This window comes from Dromiciops gliroides, chromosome 2, assembly GCF_019393635.1.
Source record: "Dromiciops gliroides isolate mDroGli1 chromosome 2, mDroGli1.pri, whole genome shotgun sequence".
Taxonomy (NCBI): Eukaryota; Metazoa; Chordata; class Mammalia; order Microbiotheria; family Microbiotheriidae; genus Dromiciops; species Dromiciops gliroides.
Genome location: NC_057862.1, coordinates 10008697 through 10025377, shown reverse-complemented (window position 1 = coordinate 10025377; position 16681 = coordinate 10008697). Strand labels below are relative to the sequence as shown.

General features: G+C 51.3%; 1 protein-coding gene across 1 annotated transcript; it reads right to left on the bottom strand.

Annotated features, from left to right (window-relative positions):
* Window positions 1-73: 73 nt before the first annotated feature.
* Window positions 74-15949, bottom strand: MMP21 (matrix metallopeptidase 21). The gene is made up of 7 exons (XM_043980229.1): window positions 15788-15949; window positions 9467-10157; window positions 9044-9183; window positions 8474-8615; window positions 4455-4712; window positions 1457-1629; window positions 74-1340 (listed from the first exon to the last, which is right to left on the bottom strand). The coding sequence occupies exons 1-7, from the start codon at window positions 15947-15949 to the stop codon at window positions 1011-1013; spliced, it is 1896 nt and encodes a 631-aa protein (XP_043836164.1). The 3' UTR covers window positions 74-1010.
* Window positions 15950-16681: the final 732 nt, after the last annotated feature.

The window sequence follows — 16681 nt, the reverse complement described above, 5'->3', positions numbered from 1 at the left end:
TCTTCACTTTGTTATTGTCAAGGAAGGTAGGAGCATGGTGTTGTCATTGAGCTTATTCCAGCTGGCTGTGGGGCGAGGTCTGGCAGTCAGTGGTCACTGCCCTCTGTCATCGTACTGAGTGTCTGCCAGTGTGTTTCTGATTCAGAGCCCTCGACTGGGCAAGTGCTCCTATAAATTTGGCATTGCGGGATTTTCTCTTTAAATGTCCCATCTTCCCAATGACAATCTTTCATTAAAGTCGTCCCACATCAGACACTGTAGCTCTGTTTATTTTTTCAGATGAGAAATGATCTTCTTATGTCCCGGCTGTGGTTGTTAACATAGGGGAAAAACCTAGTCAGCCTTCAACATGTACTTTCTGCTCCTACGAGTTGCCGTCCCATCCTAAAAAAAGAGGAGTGCATTAAAGGGAGCCAGGGAAGCTGTTCAAAAAAGGAAGTTGGTGACCAGTACTGTGGGGTTCTGAAAAGGGGTTGCCCTCTGGGGTCAGAAGGCTCTGAGTTCAAATCTTTCTGCTCCCTTAGACTGTCCTTTCTCTATAACTCAGTTTCTTCCTCTTAGGATTCTAAAATCCTGGGATGCTTTGGCATCTTCCTACATTTCCAAAGAAAGCCAGTTCAGATGAGAATCAGGCACCCAGAGATGGCCTTTGTATTCTGGGTAGGGCTTTGTAGCTTCTGATGCCGAGTTTTATTTGTGTCGTTTTAGATGGGACCAGTTCCCATCCCCAGAGCACTGAAGTTCTCCTGCCCTTGGTGAAGGGGCCTGGTCTTGGTGTCCCTTCCCCACCTGCCCTTTGTATGAGCCAGCCTCGTGCCCAGAAAGCGCCAGCACAGTCCTCTCCTGTGGCCTCTCTCAGAAGGGCGAGTGTCTGTCTGGAGAGATGCTCGGGCCCAGCCTTGTGGACCCTTAGGGATGCTGTCCTCTAGATTAACTTAGGGGGCTGTGGTCATTTACCCTTTCAGAAGGAGCTCTCCCAAAGCACCCCTGCCTCTTTACCTGAGTGTCTCCTAGACGGTGCTTCCCTCGGCGTTTTCCACCTTCATTTTCAGGGTGGAAGGATGAACGTCACAAATGTCAAACCACTGCTGCGAGATGTACCGTTTGGGAAGCAGGGCATTGAACGCCAGTGAAGAATTCTGCTGGCGGTCTTTGTCATTCACCACCTTCCAGTACGCATTTCCTTTGAGAAAAAAAATGGCGCTGTGGGCGTAGGAGAAGTAGGCCGCATCTATGTCTCTGAAAGGATGGTCTGGGGGCGCTACCGGTGGAAAAGTGTCGACCATCCTCTTGGGGTAAGAGCTGGCCACCTGGTGTCTGTCCACATCAAAGGCAAACACCTGTGGAGCGCAAAGAAGAGTGAGGCCGTCTCTTTTCAGCAAGACCCTGGTTGTCTCGTGGACTCAGGCTGTGAGCGGCTTTGGCACCGCAACCCAAGAGAAGGCCTCATACTTACGGAAGACCCGCGGAAGAAGTAGATGAGCCGTGTCCTTCGGTCGTAGAAGGCCGTGTCCAGGGGGCTCGGGATGCCGGGAAAGCCTTCCGAAATTAACTGGGGATAGCTCTTCCCCCGTTCGTCTTTTGTGTCGGCCCGGTCACTGTCGCTGTCGTACCGCCAGTAGTGATGCCCTGATAAGGCAGCAGAGGGACAAGCAAAGTAAGAGAGCTTCCAAGGAGGCGGCGGCTCCCAGCTCCCGGGACCCCCTGGCTGCCCACACCTCCTCGTTCATATCTCTGCTGCTGTTTTGGGGACTGCACACCGGACCTTTGAAGCAGCCTTCCGTGCTATTTTATTGGATGCAGTGGAAATGCCGTTGATTCTGGAAGCAAGAGAGCTGGGTTCAAATCCTACATGGGATTTCCCTTCCAGGCCCTTAGGTTCCTCCTCTGTGAACAGAGGAGTTTGGACTAGCTAATCCCTAAGGCTGCTGATTTGGGCTGGAATGTTGAGACCAGGTAACATTGATAGAGGAGCCTGCTCCATGCCAGGCACCGTGCTCAGCTTTCTATATTCATTGTCTCATTCGATGCTCGGCACAACCCAGCAAGGTGGGCGTTAACCCCATTTTACAGATAAAGCAGCCGTGGCAGACAGAGGTGAAATGATTTGCCAGAGTCACAGCAAAGCCAGGCCATGGCCTTGGTCTCCCAACACCCAGTTGAGCACTTCTCACCAAACCAGCTACAAAAATGTCTTAAATTCATTGTTTATCAAAGACTTGACCGTAAGAAAGGGAAGATTCAGCGTGGGAGTAGCAAGTGTCAGAAGGGTTGGCCGAGGGGGGGGGGGGCGTGCCTCAGCACGGTTTTAAGCCAGGGAAGAGGCTTATTAAGGCTGCACTGCAGCCGCCGCCTCACCCCCACCCCAGAGGCACCCTCCATAATGAAGATTTCTCTGAGTGATGCCAGCCTCAATTGTGGCACTTGAGGGATTTTTAACACTGAAAGATTTGCTTCCAGCCCGGGGAGACTTGGGAACGGGAAAACCTCAATCCCGAGGCGATGAGATCATCTGTGCTGCTTGGGTGAAGGGGGAGGAAGAGTTTGGGAGTTTGTAATTAGATTTTCATTCAGGGTAACAGCAAAAGTCCCCTTGTTGTGCTTGTGACTCCCCTCATGCCTGTGGCCTGATCCTCACTGGCTCCTAAAGGAGATGAAGGACTCTGGAGACCGGCCTGGGGCCCAAGTGGAAAGTGATGAGGGGTGTCCCCCTGCCCCACCCTCCTCAGGGCCTCCCTCTCCTCCTTGCAGGACAGACCAGAGGATCTCTCGGGTTCCTGCCAGGGATGCATCCTCCTCGTGGTCACTGAACTGTCTGAGGTTCCCCAGGGGGTGGATAGGATACTGACATGGGGAGACAGGGTCTTGTGGTCTGAGACCAGGAGGCCTCCCGCAGCCTTGGGGGGGGGCAGATGTCCCTCGGAGCTTCCACATTGTAGAGCACTGAGCTTGACTTCAGTAGAATGTGAGTGAATAGAGAAAAGGAAGCCTTCCCCACCCCTTCTTGGACCCCCCCCAGGGTAATGCTCTAGCAGAGCATTTGACAGACTCTTCTGAAAAACATCAATAGAAATGGGCTAGAAACATGGCCAGTAGCCAAGAGCTACTGGGGTCCAAGGCCCAGCAAGAGAGAACTGGCTTCTAGGAACAGGAGATGCTTGTGCCCTGGCCCACTACCAGGGCCCAAGCACCACTCAGGCAGGGGCTATGTCTGAAGTGAACTTCGTGTCTTCCCTGGTGCCCAGCACACTGCATGCAGAAAGTGCCTAATTAATGCTTCTGTGTTGTGTTCTCTCATGTGACCTCCTCCCTCCCCTTCCAACCCAATCATGCTCCTAGCTGGGTCTGCCCCACATGCCAACCCCAAGCCTTTGTTGCCAAACTCCCCGACCCAGCCTGGTGTCCCCTCCCTCTCCCTTTGTCCAGGCTCTTGGAGTCCTTCCCAGACTGCTCCAGAACATACCACTGTCTCTGCTTGGAGCTCCTCCTATAACTGACCTGTTGTCCTTATTTTTGCACTTTGGGCCAAAAGGCATTTATTGGGCACCGACTGTGTGCCAGGCATGGTGCCTGGTGCTGGGGTTTCAAAGACAAAAACTGAGCCAGCCCCTACCCTCAAGGAGCTCACATTCCAGGGCCGTCCATTGTCTCTGAAAAAGGAGCATCCTAGAAGTGACGAAGAGGGGCCACTGAAGGAGAGCTCACTGCCCATCTGGGCAGCCTCTCGTGGCAAGGAAGACCTCTGGGTCCAGCTGAGGTCACCACTGCCCCCTCCCCTATTGGGGGTCCAGAAGAACAAGCCACAATGTCCTGCTGACACGAAGATGACCGCTGTAATGTGCTCCCCCACGCCCACCCAGCCCTTCTTCAGGCATCCCCGATTCTTCCATCTGCAGTCCTTATACAACCCAGTCTCCCATGGAATCTGCTACATTTATTAAGTGCCTACTATGTGCGAGGCATGGAGGGTACAAGACCAAACAATGCCCCTCCGGGAGGTGCTTGTGCTGGACAAGGAGAGTTCCCTCAGGGCCCTCTTTCCTCTCTCGCCTTTCTCTGGACACACTCCAGATTGTTGGCTCCCTTCCCGGAATGCCACCCGCGATCTGACCGTGAGACCCCAGATGTCTCTGGGACAGAGCTTCATGCCCCTGCCCTCCCCACCCCCTACAAGCCAGGTACTGTTACAGGAGTCAGGGAGACTGTTGTCAAGACTGAGAAGCTAACAGGAAATCAAGTGGAGGCAAGAAGGTCTCTCAGGGTTTTGAAATGATCAATAAGACCAGATCTCCCTGGGCTCCCCCCCTCCCCCCAACAGCAGCCGCCACGCTGGGGAGGAGGAGGAGCTGACGGTCTCCAGCCTGTGCTTTCAGGATGGGCTTCTCCCAAGGCTTGCACCAACACCGTCCCTGAGAAGTGCCTTAATGGAGTTGCTGGATAAGGACAGCTCATACCTTTGAAAAAGTAGCGTTCGTCTCTTCTCCACGTCCATATGTGGACATAAGCATCGATGTCATGGGAGGGGATCCCGTGCCACCCAATGGGGGTGAGGATCGGGTCCCCGTAGCGGGTCCTATTGTGGCGGTTCTCATAAAGCCAGTACCAGCCGCTGCGGAAAAAATATGTGCGGAAGCTCACGACCAGCTCCCCGTGGTGGGTTCTCTCTTTGCGGATCCAATCAAAGGCAGTGTCAAACGGTCCTTCACATGAGCCTGATACAGAACAAGCCACAGGAATTTGTCAAGCGCATGTGGGCATGCAAAGGCAAGAGGAAAAGTCCCCTCACAGAACTGCACCTGTATCTAGACAGGTGTTTTCCTCGTCGAGACCTACCAACTGCCATATTGCCAAACTGCATAGGCATTGTGGCTACACATACAGAGAATGGATTCCTAAGGGCCTCGTGTTCTAATAAGGGAGCCAGCAAATCCATCCGTCCATCCATTCACCCATCCATCCATCCACCTTATCTATTTTCTCTCCATCTCTATCTCCATCTCTCCATTATCTCTAATCTGTCTCCATTTATAGCTCCATCCATTGATCCTTCTCGAAATTTGTGTGCCTCTCTCTCCCTCTGTCCATCTCTTATCTCTAACCATCCATCTATCCATCAACATCTCTATATCCCTCCATCCCTGTCTTTATTATGTCTCCAATCCCTCTCTTTATTGTCTATCTCTCTACTTATATCTCCATCCATCTGTCCTTCTGTCTGTCTGTCCATATCTCTATCCATGCATTCATCCATCAGTCCATCTGTCTATCTACAGCATAAAGTAAATGGAGACAAACGTACAGACAGTCATCCTACAAGATAGCTTGGGAGAGGGGCACTGGCAGATGGCATCAAGTAAGTCCATATGCACAAGGCGGTTCTCAAATTATGTTCTGAAGAAAGCCCTTTGAGGCAGGTGTGAGGAGGGAGTGTGAATTCCAAGCATGGGGGGCAGCCAGTGTCAAGGCCAGAAATGGGAGGTGAAGAAACTAAGAGGAGGCCGTTTGCGGTGGGGGTGGGGGAAGGAGAGAAACAAACACTTATAAGCACCTATCATGTGCCAGGCACTGGGGTACATGCTTTATAACTATCTCATTTTGTCCTCACAACAACTCTGGGAGATGGTAGCAGTCTGCCAACTAACTGGGTAACATGGAGCCAGTAAGAGTGAGCAATCAAGGATGACACCCTGGGGATGCCAACCTGAGGAAGATAGTAAGCTGGGTTTGGACATGTTGGAGATGCCCATGGGGTAGCCAATTTGAAATGTCTGGTGGGCAGTTCTGATGTGGAGATAGATGGGGTGGGGGGTTGGGGGAGGGAGGAGGCAGATAAATAAGATAGGTGTGTAGAGAGGATAGAGACTTGTTTGTCCTTAATTCTCAAAGAGGACCGTGACGTCTGGGTGATGTCGTGACTTGCAGTAAATTGGATTGAAGTGAGGGAGGGCTGTGCAAAGTCACTAAACTCACTTTCTCCTCTGGAGCCACCATCTGGGGCAACTGGAGATGGTCCTGGATGTTTGAGGCAATTGGAGTTAAGTGACTTGCCCAGGGTTACACAGCTAATAGGGTCAAGTGTTTGAGGCCGGATTTGAACTCAGGTACTCGTGACTCTAGGGCCAGTGTTCTATCCACTGTGCCACCTAGCTGCCCCTGGATGAGATAAGATCTAGACAGATGAGAGATAGAAAGATGATAGATGATGGATAGGTGAATACATAGATGATGGCTATAGATACTCTGTCGTTAGAGACAGTAATTGAACTCACTTCCCAGCCAACTCCTTAATGTCTCTACACTGTCATCTTCATTTCCCTTCCCCCACCCCCAGAGAAGCAGACAGGTTTCAAGGGAAGACATCCAAGCTATGAACAACTATCTGGGAAAACATCACTAATTAGAGAAATGCAAACTAAGACAACTTTTGACGTTGCAGCTCCCACGCATTCATTAGACTGGCAAAGTTGACAGATGAAGGAAAAGGCAAAGGCTTCAGGGGCTGCAAGGAGACAGACACACACACTGTCATGGACAGAGCTATGAGCTGGTCGGCCATTCTGGAGAGCAATTTGGAACTATGCCCAAAAGCCCTTTGACCCTGCCCTGCTACTAGGTCTATCACCTGAGTAGATCCGAGGAGGATGAGACCTTTCCCCAAACGTCCCACAACGATCAACAGCAGCACTTTTTGTGATGGCAAAGAGCTGGGCACCAAGGGAGTGTCCATCACTGGGGGATGGCTGAGTAAATGAGGATGCACGGATTGCTGGAAGGATGATTTCAGAGGAAAGCAGGAAGACCTGTGGGAGCTGATGCAGTGAAGGGAGCAGAGCCCGAACAATTCTATGGTGGCAACAACATTGAAGTCAAACACAGATCTGGCCGCTGCGGGACCTCGGATAGATGGAAAAACTAAGCAGGCTCCCAGAAGTCAGAGCGGGGCCGACGGGCTGACACGGCGGGGTGGGGTGGGGGGTTCAAAATGGAGGAGATATACAATGTTGGACACGGACTAGGAAGGAATTTGCTTTGATGGCCGGTCTTGAAGAGAGAAAAGATATGAAACAGTCATTGTGGACAACAGGATATCACTTAAGGAGAAGTAAGAAAATGGCCCTGCCCCAGGGAAGGCCCGAACCCTGTCAGCCTGGTCCTGTGATTGCCTCATTGTCTCCATCGCCCCTTCGACAGAGGACGTGGAGGGTGGGAACGATCCAGGACACGAGCGAGCAGTTACAGGATAAGGGCGTGGTGGGGGAGGGTATGGGGGGCGGGGGTTGAGAGTAAAGGATCCTGGCAAGTTGGGCGGCTCCAATGGGGGTGGAGATAGGGAAGGAGTGATGCCTGGGGAAGTGTTGAGGGATGGGGGGGGAGGGGGGAGTAGGGGTCGCTGTGAGGACAGAGAGGGATGAGGTAAGAGGAGAGTGAGATTGGCCAAAGGGAATTCCGAGGTCACTGTCGTAGAAGCCGAACCCCCGGGGATGGTGGCGAGATCAAACGCGCAAAAGCAAAGCCAAACCCCAAACTATCAGAATCCAGCGATAGCCGGGGCGCCCTGGGAAAGAAGCCTGCACGTGGGGTCGGAGGCCTGGCTTCAGGTCCTGCCTGCTATCCGCACTAGGTATGTGAAGCCCCAGGTCACAGCTTGGCGCCTCAAACCCTTTCCTAAAGCACGCCAGCCTCTGCCTCGTGCCTGGGAACAAGCACTCAAGGGACGCCTTTCTCCGGAGTCTGAGAGTCCCAGGACCGGGATCGAACCCGAAACGCCCTGGCCGACCTCGGGTCCTCTAGGAGACGAGGACTTGGGCTCCGGAGGCGTTGAAGTTCCTTCCCAGCCAAAGGGACGGACGCCCCTCGGACCCCCGGCGGCTGGTCAGCATCGCCGGTGGCTGATGTGACGGCCTGAGTCTCACCGGACCCACGGGTGAGGCAGGACTCAGAGCCCGCGTCTAAAGCCTTGGAACCGGCGCCCACGGAGCCAGCGCTCGCTCCTCTAATTGTGAGGAGTATAAGGCTCCCTCCACCGCTGGCGTCATCCTGATGGAACGACCATAAACCCGAGGTAGGGGTGGGGCTGGGGACATTGCCAGGAATGACCCGACCCTGCCCACGGACCACGGCAAACCAAGTTCTGCTGACTCTGGACTCTGCTGGCACAGTAGCACAGATGACCAACCAAAGGCTTCCCTCTTGTCCCCTTCCTCCGCCCTCCTTCTTCTCTCCTCCTCCTCCCTCCTCCTCTCCTCCTCCCCCGCCCCCCCCCCTTCGGCACTTTGGCACCTCAGTAAGGGCACCCACAGGTGCCCAGCCCAAGGCCCCCGCCCCCGCCGTGCCCCAGGGCGCGTGTTCCCTGTGACGTGGCGGCACCAGCCCAGGACTCCCCAGGCAGCGTCTTTTGGGAGGGGCCGTGCCCTGCTTCCACGCGAAATGCTGCGCACTCTTTGGGACGCGTTTTCCTGGGGCGTGTTCTCACCGTACAGGTTTTGTATTGCTTTCCTGTCTGCCCAGTCCAACTCAAACACAGTCTCCTGGGGAATATAATTCGGCTGCATGATGGATCCTGTCCTGTCCAGGTGAGGCAGGCCTAGGACGTGGCCAATTTCATGAACTGCCACCTAGGAGAGAACACAGATGCCTTCAGCACGTTCTCCATCCTCGGCTTTTCCGGTGATGGCCAGTCGTTAGGCGGTGGACTGCCCCAATTACAGGGGTTTGCGGTGTTTTAACAAAACAGTTATTGGGCAGTTAGGTGGCGCAGTGGATAGAGCACTGGCCCTGGAGTCAGGAGGACCTGAGTTCAAATCCGGCCTCAGACACTTAATACTAGGTCTGTGACCCTGGGCAAGTCACTTAACCCCAATTGCCTCCCAAAACAAAAACAAACAAAACCAAACCGTTATTAAAGAGAAAAAGAACAGGGACTGATGTGGGGAACTAGGCTTCGGTTTCTCAGAAGAAATGATAAACCTAAGTAGGTTCTTTGGCCCGTGGTTCTAGTTGACGGGGCCTCGGGACATTTGCTCAGTGGGGGCAAGTCTCTTACTTTGAGAAGACTGATCCCGTTGTCACTGGTGGGGGACGTGAAGTGCTCGTCATCGTCAAAGTGAATGTCCCCAAAGTGCCAGGCGTGGGCGAACTCTTGACCGCTCCCATCAAAAGCCCGATTGCAGCCCAGGTGTCGCCCTGGTGAGAGTGGGGACAGCTCGGGTGAACCACCGGCTGCGCGCGCGTGCAGAGGGCCACGTGTTTCAAAGAGTAGGCAGAGAGCTAAAGCTGGAGCCCCCGCCTTGAACAGACCAGGGGGTTGAGGCCGGGGTCATAGACCTGAAAGGGTCCTCAGAGACTGCCTGGCACAAGCCAGCCCGTTTTCTAGATAAAGAAACTGAGGCACGGGGGTAAGAAACGGAGGGCAGAGGAGGCGCCGCCACGCCGGAGGCGGTCAGTGTTTGCTGACCGGCGGACTCACCCCTTCCAAAGCCCAGCTTGATGTCGATGCGGGAGGCGGGGGAGAGGCGGTCCTCTTTGAACTTGAGCGGGGTCACCTCGCTCCACATCCGGAAAGCCAAGCTGAAGATGAACCTCTGCTCCTCGATGGAGAGCTGGCTGCTGTAGCCCTCCCCCACCAGCCTCCACCTCAGCAGCCTCCTGGAGAAAGCTCTGGGTCCTGGGGCACGCGAGGGGCTTGGCTCCGGCCCTCGCCGCCCGAGCTGCTGCGGTGCGGACGGGGCCCAGGCCCAGGCCCGGGCCGAGGGCGGGGCCGTCCCCAGGAATCGTTTTCTGCGCACCCTGGACCTTGGGCCCGCGCTCCCTGCCGTGGGCGTGATGCTCGGAGACGCGCCGTCCCTCTGGCCCGCGCCGGGGTCCGCCCGCGGCAGGAGCTGCCGGTCAGGCACTCCACACCGGGGCTGGTTCATCGCTGCCAGGGTGGCTCTGTCCAGCCGTCCGGTCACCGGCAACCGACTAAATGACTGGAACTTGGCGATGGCCTTCGTGAGGCCTGGGTCTCCGCCGAGGCCCGCCAGGAGCTGCCCTCTTGGCCTTGGCATGGAGATCGCCTCCGCAGGAGGTTCGTCAGCAGTGCCGGGCCCCGGACCAGCTGAGGAGGAAGGCATCCCCCCGCCGGACCCTTCTGTCCAGCCATATTTGGATAAGAACGCCTGAAAGAGAAAAGCAAAGCGCTGCTCCAGCATCCCTGTGTGGGCTCGGCCTCTGTACACAGCCAGAAACGTGGGGCCGCCCACCGTGGGTCTGGGGGCTCCTCAGGCAGGCAGGTAACCGGGCAGGCGCCCGCCTGTGTGTGTGCCCAGCACTGGGGAGGCAAGCGGTCCGTGCCCTCAAGGGGCTTCCGTCTTATTGAGGAGACGGTACAGCTGTAGGCGGTTGGAAAACACCCAGGAGTCAAGGCAAGGCTCGAGGGGGGCGGGAAGGGGCAGGAAAAGCCTCTTGCCGATGCGATGGGGAGCCGAGGCTTTAAGGAAGCCATGGAGGACTCGGCCTGACATTCAAGGCCCTTTACCACCTGGCTCCCGTCCACCCCGGCAGCCGCCCTGCGGAGACCTTTTCACACATTCTGTGGTCCCACCAAACCCAACTAATGAGACATCCCATCAACTACTTTGGGCCATGTGCCTGAAACGTTAGCAAACATTTATTAAGTGCCTACCATGTACCAAGGGCCCTGAGAATCTTGTTCTGCCTTCAAGGCTCCTTTGTCTGTGTCCATGGTCAGCACCTATCAAGTGCCTGGGGCACAGCACAAGTTTGAATAATAAGCGCGGTTTTGATTCATTCAAGTTGTAGATGGAACATAAGCTCTTTGAGTCAGGGAGGGAAGATGGTTTTATTTTTATCTCATCCCTGGCACAGGATCCTACACCCAGAAGGCACTTAATACAGGTTTGTCCGATGGAATTCATTTGCAGGACAAGTAGTTGTTAAGCGGAAGTCATTCCTGACTCTCAGTCAGCCTGTCTGCCTGTCTCCTTCGCTCAGTATCTTAGCAGGAGGAAAGACCCTAACTAGAATGCTGGGGCTGGAGGGTCCATCCGTTTCATTCAGATGGGGAGGGTGGGACCTCAGAGAGGGGAGGGGGCCCGATTTATGTGATGATGTGGACACACTCTGGTGGTTGAATTGTCAGTCTAGACTTGTGCTGGCTTTCACACAAGGAACGGCATCTCAACGTGGAAAAGCCTTACTCTTTGAGAATTCAGCTTAGGGGCAGCTAGGTGAGGCAGTGGATAGAGCACTGGCCCTGGATTCAGGAGGACCTGAGTTCAAATCTAGCCTCAGACACTTTACACACTTACTAGCTGTGTGACCCTGGGCAAGTCACTTAACCCCAATTGCCTCACCAAAAAAAAAAAAAAAAAGAATTCAGTTCAATCCTCCAGACTCTCCCTGCCTTTAGCTCCACTGAGAATTAGGAAATGAAAGGTATAAGAACTGTTAATTCTCCCAGCCAAGTTACAGAATTGATGGTCACTGAGCACAATAGGAACTTTGGTTACTTATTTCCCTTCTTTCTTCCCTCCCTTCCTTTTTCTCTCCTTTCCTTCCTTACTTCCATCCTCCATCCCTTCTCCTACCTCCTCCCTTCTTTTCTCCTTGTGCACTATCTTTTCTTGATTGCTAGCAGCTAATATAGGAGTTGTTCTTGCTATATTTTAAAATATCACAAAACAACTTGATCCAACCATTCTGGAGAACAGTTTAGAACTATGCCCAAAGGGCTGGCTATAAAACTGTGCATACCTTTTGACCCAGTAATACCACTACTAGGTCTGTATCCCAAAAAGATCACAAAAAAGGGAAAGGGACCCACATGTACAAAAATATTTATAGCAGCTCTCTTTGTGGTGGCAAAGAATTGGAAATCAAGGGAATGCCCATCAATTGGGGAATGGCTGAACAAGTTGTGGTATATGAATGTAATGGAATATTATTGTGCTGTAAGAAATGATGAACAGGCAGATTTCAGAAGAACCTGGAAAGACTTAAGTGGACTGATGCTGAGTGAAGTGAGCAGAACCAGGAGAACATTGTACACAGTAACAGCAACATTATGCAATGATCACCTGTGATAGACTTGACTCCTCTCAGCAGTGCAATGATCCAAGACAATTCCAAAGAACTCATGATGGAAAATGTTCTCCACACCCAGAAAAAAGAACTGTGGATTTTGGATGTAGATTGAACCATACTATTTCTATTTTTTTGCATTTTTTTCTTTTTTGAGGGTTTTCCCATGTATTCTGATTCTTCTTTAACAACACGACTAATGCAGAAACATGGTTAATGTGATTGTACATATATAACCTATATCAGATTGCTTTCCATCTTGGGGGAGGGGGGAGGGAGGGAGAAAAATCTGGAACCAAAAATCCTATGAAAACAAATGTTGAAAACTATCTTTATATATAACTGGAAGATAATAAAATACTTTTATGATTTAAAATAAAATATCACAAAACAACAGGGTTGGGAAGAACCTCCCAGTTCCCTATCAATTATACATAATGTCCACAACATTCCTAGCAGGGGATATTACCATCTCTGTTTGAAGACCTCTGCCTCATAGAGCACACCAGTCCACTCCTGGATAGCTCCAAGTTTGAGAGGGCAGATTTGGAGGTAGAAGGGACCCATAAGTGGTCCAACTACCTCATTTTACAGGTGAAGAAACCAAGAGCTGAGGTGGCTTGGCCACAATTCTTTGTGTACTGATAACAGTGAGGATTTGACTCCAGACCTAACCCCTTTCCCACTGGACTAAGACATTCCTCCTACGGAGTCAAACTCGATTCCCTTTCGATTCTACCCCTCGCCCATAGTCCTACCTTCTGGGCTGAGGGGAATGACCTAATCCTGCATGCCTGTGGCAGTCCCTCAGGGACTCACCAGTGGAGACTTGCAGGCTTTGGGGTCAATATGGTCTAGTCCCTCCACTTTAAATCTGAAGGCAGTCACCATGTCCCACATGTAAATTCTGATTTATTGACCATTAGTTGTGTGTATGACCTTGGCCAACTCACTTCTACTGTCTTCAGTTTCCACCTATTCAGACCTCGGATGCTCATATTCCCACTGATTGCTTCAATGGGCTGGTGTGAAGAAGGTGCTTTGTAAGCTGTGAAGGGCTGATTTGTCCTTGTTCATGAGTTGATTTAAATATGCTTGGTCACCCAGAAAGGAACAGAGGTGATCATGTAACAAGAATAAAGGATGAGCTAAGAGCGGGACACCCTGGGCTGCACTGCCACCCTCAGTATAATGGGAATAGACCAGAGAACACTCCTGGAAATGAACAAGGATACCACCCAAGGGGAAGCTCTTTGTTAGAGGAGCTGTGGGCATACCAGCACATGGAACAACAGTCCTTGACCTCAGGGAGATCACATTCTAGTTGGGGAGACTCGGAAGTCTATTAGGTGTATGTACACATAAATGTGTAGAGACACACATACAGACATATGAATATATTCATACATGCACACATGCACATGCATACATATGTCATAGTAACTAGCCTTTATAGATGGCTTCAAAGTTTGCAAAAGTACTTTACAGATATCTCATTTGAGGTATGTGCTATTATTATCCCTAATTTATAGACTGGAAAACTGAGGCACAGGGATTAACTGTCTAGTTCAGGGTCATACATCTAGTGTCTGGGGCAGGTATAAACCTGTACACATGTGTATGAATATCTTCTAAAAAACCAGAACAGGGGCAGCAAAGTAGCACAGTGGATAAAGCACCAGCTTTGGATTCAGGAGCACCTGAGTTCAAATCCAGCCTCAGACACTTGACACTGTTAAGGGCTAAAATTCTAGCTAGTCTGTCTAAAATATCTAATGAGTGGTCGCCAATAAATTATAAGCTTTAGCAATAGTTAGACTTTTAAGCATTTATTAAGGAGAAGAAGAATTTGGTAAAGAGAGAGAGAAAGGCCTACATTCATCTATCTATTAAAGGGAGAGCACATTTCTAGCTCCGCTCTCCACCAGAGTCCCCAGGAAAAATCGAGAATCAGAGCGCCAGGCTCCCCCTTCTTCCTCCCACCAGCAAACATCACTTCCTGACGCCAAAGAAAAGACGCATGGTCTTACCCTCAGAGATGTTCACCTCATTTCTACAGTAAGTCTCCAGCAGGTGGCGTCATTCCAATCGTTACAACACTTAGTAGCTGTGTGACCCTGGGCAAGTCACTTAACCCGGATTGTCTTACCAAAAAAACTAAACTAAACTAAAAAAACCGGAACACAACATAAGTTCACAATTTCTTAACCATTCACTTTCTTGTTCTTTGTATCTTGAAATGTTTATATTTGTGGATGATTAAGTTCAAATTTTTAATTTATTTTATTTTAATTGGGGGGGGGAGCAATGAAGGCTAAGTGACTTGCCCAGGGTCACACAGCTAGTTAAGTGTCAAATGTCTGAGGCTGGATTTGAACTCAGGCTCTCCTGAATCCAGGGTTGGTGCTTTATCCACTGTGCCACCTACCTTCCCCTCAAAATTAAAAAAAAAATTCAGAACACTGTGTTTACGCAGGAAGTTATTGAAGTACTCATACTTGTTGGTCCAGAGATCCCACCATAGAGACGCTTGTATTGTACCAAGAAACCTTCTATGTAATAAAAATGAACTAGAAACAAAGTGTGTGCCCATCCACTAGGGAATGACTGAACAAATGGAGCACATGAATTTAATGGAATTACTTAAAATATGACATTAGAGTCAGAGGTCCTGGGTTCAAATCCTACCGGTGACATTTACTCCCTGGTGTGACCTCAGACAAATCGCCTTCCCTCCTTTGCCCTCAGTTCCTTCATCTGTAAAATGAGGGCACTGGACCAAGCGGTCCCTGGGTCCCTCCCAGTTTGAGCTCTAAGGTCCTATCGTTGCTGGCCCAAATGATACAGAATGAAGAAAGCAGAGTCAAAAGAATGATAAATACAGTGATCGTGATGAAAACAATCAACATTTAGAGACAACAGAAGTCCAGGCAGATGGAGTGGATCACGGTGGCGCTATGTTCTGTCTTATGCTGGTGAAAGGTGCTTTAGCCTGCTTTCTGTTCACCACCACAAGCTGGGTGGGGGTGGGGATAGGCAATGCCTCTGGGGCTTGGCCACGGTTGGTTTGAAGGTTGTTGCTGTCCATTGTACCAAAACACATCCTATCAACGAGTGTGAAACCTTTGGATGCTCTGACGGACTCATGGTCTCACTGACATAGATACTCACTCCCTCTACAGATGCCAATCACGACCCATCCACTCTCCCCCCATCTGGGCTGCTTTGGTCAGTGCCCCACCCCACCCCCTGAATCCCAAGGAGGTTATTGACAGCAAGGTTAGCTGTTTGTTGTTTTTTTTTTAAACTCTTTTAAATAAATAAAAAAGACTTTTTTTCCCTTTTAAATGAAAGGAAAACATCTAAATGCTCCAAGGAAGACCTTCATCACTCTGGACATGTTGTCTCTAGACAGCATAGGGAACAGATAGCTATCCATTCTTGGTCCAGTGAATGTGCTTGATAAATGCTTGTGGACTGACTGACTGACTGATGGTTAGCTGAAGTAGCATGGATGGATCGTGCCTGTCTGGATCACAGAGCTTGTGAAGGGTGAAGTTCTCATGGCCAGGGTCCTTTATACAAAGCAGGTGTGTGTATGCACATATATGTATGTATGTGCATGTGTGTATGCATGTGTGCATACAGGCCTATGTGATGTGTGTGTGCATGTGGGGGGGGGCTGGCATGTCAGGGGTTTTCCTACCTGAGCAGAATGGAGGTCAATGACAGGCTCTGCTTGGTTCAGGACAGACTCCTCTATGTCTGAGTGGTCCCGGTTGTGGAAGGATTTTTCTGGCTGGGCGGGCCAGGGGGCAGTCAGAAAGCAGAGCAGCCATGTCCCGGGCAGATAGGCAGCAGCCCGCATGGCATTTGTCAGACAGAAGGCCCCCTGGCCCTTCCTCCCAGCCTCTTCTTCCCTTCCTGGAAGAGCCTCTGTGAGCTGGAGGATGGGACCCACTCTTATACCTCGGAGGCCTCCTCCCTCCTTTTTCTCTAAGCTCTGGTGTGATAATTCCCACCAGCTTCTGAAGTGTGCCACCCTAGGGTGAGCACACACATACCAGGACTGAGGAAAACATGCCCTTTGAAGATCCCATGGCCACCTCCTCCTAACGCCCACCCTCCAACGTGTCTCAGAACCTGTGCTTGTCATTCATCAAGCTCGCCCTCTCTCCTCCCTCTCTCTGATCTTATCAGCTTCTAAGCAATTAACCAGCCAGCGAGCATTAATCAGCACCTGCTCCCGGAGCTCTTCTCTCAATTTCCTCGGCAATCTTGTCAGCATGCAGGACTTGGATGATCATCTTCATGCTGGTGACTTGAGTCTCTGCCCCTCCAATCCAGCTGTGGAAGTGATCTTCCTAAAGCACAGTTTTAACTACATCACTTCCTTATTTAATCAGTTCCAGATTCTCTCATCTCCAGGAACAAACAGAAAATTCTATTTGGCTTCCAGAGCCCTATATAACCTACCCTCCTTCTACCTGTTCTTCCCTCCTACCTTGTTCACCTCCGTGTACTCTTTGATCCAGTGACACTGGCCTCCTCGAGCTCCCTTGGACAAGAAACTCCCCTCTCCCTGCTCTGGGCAGTTTTC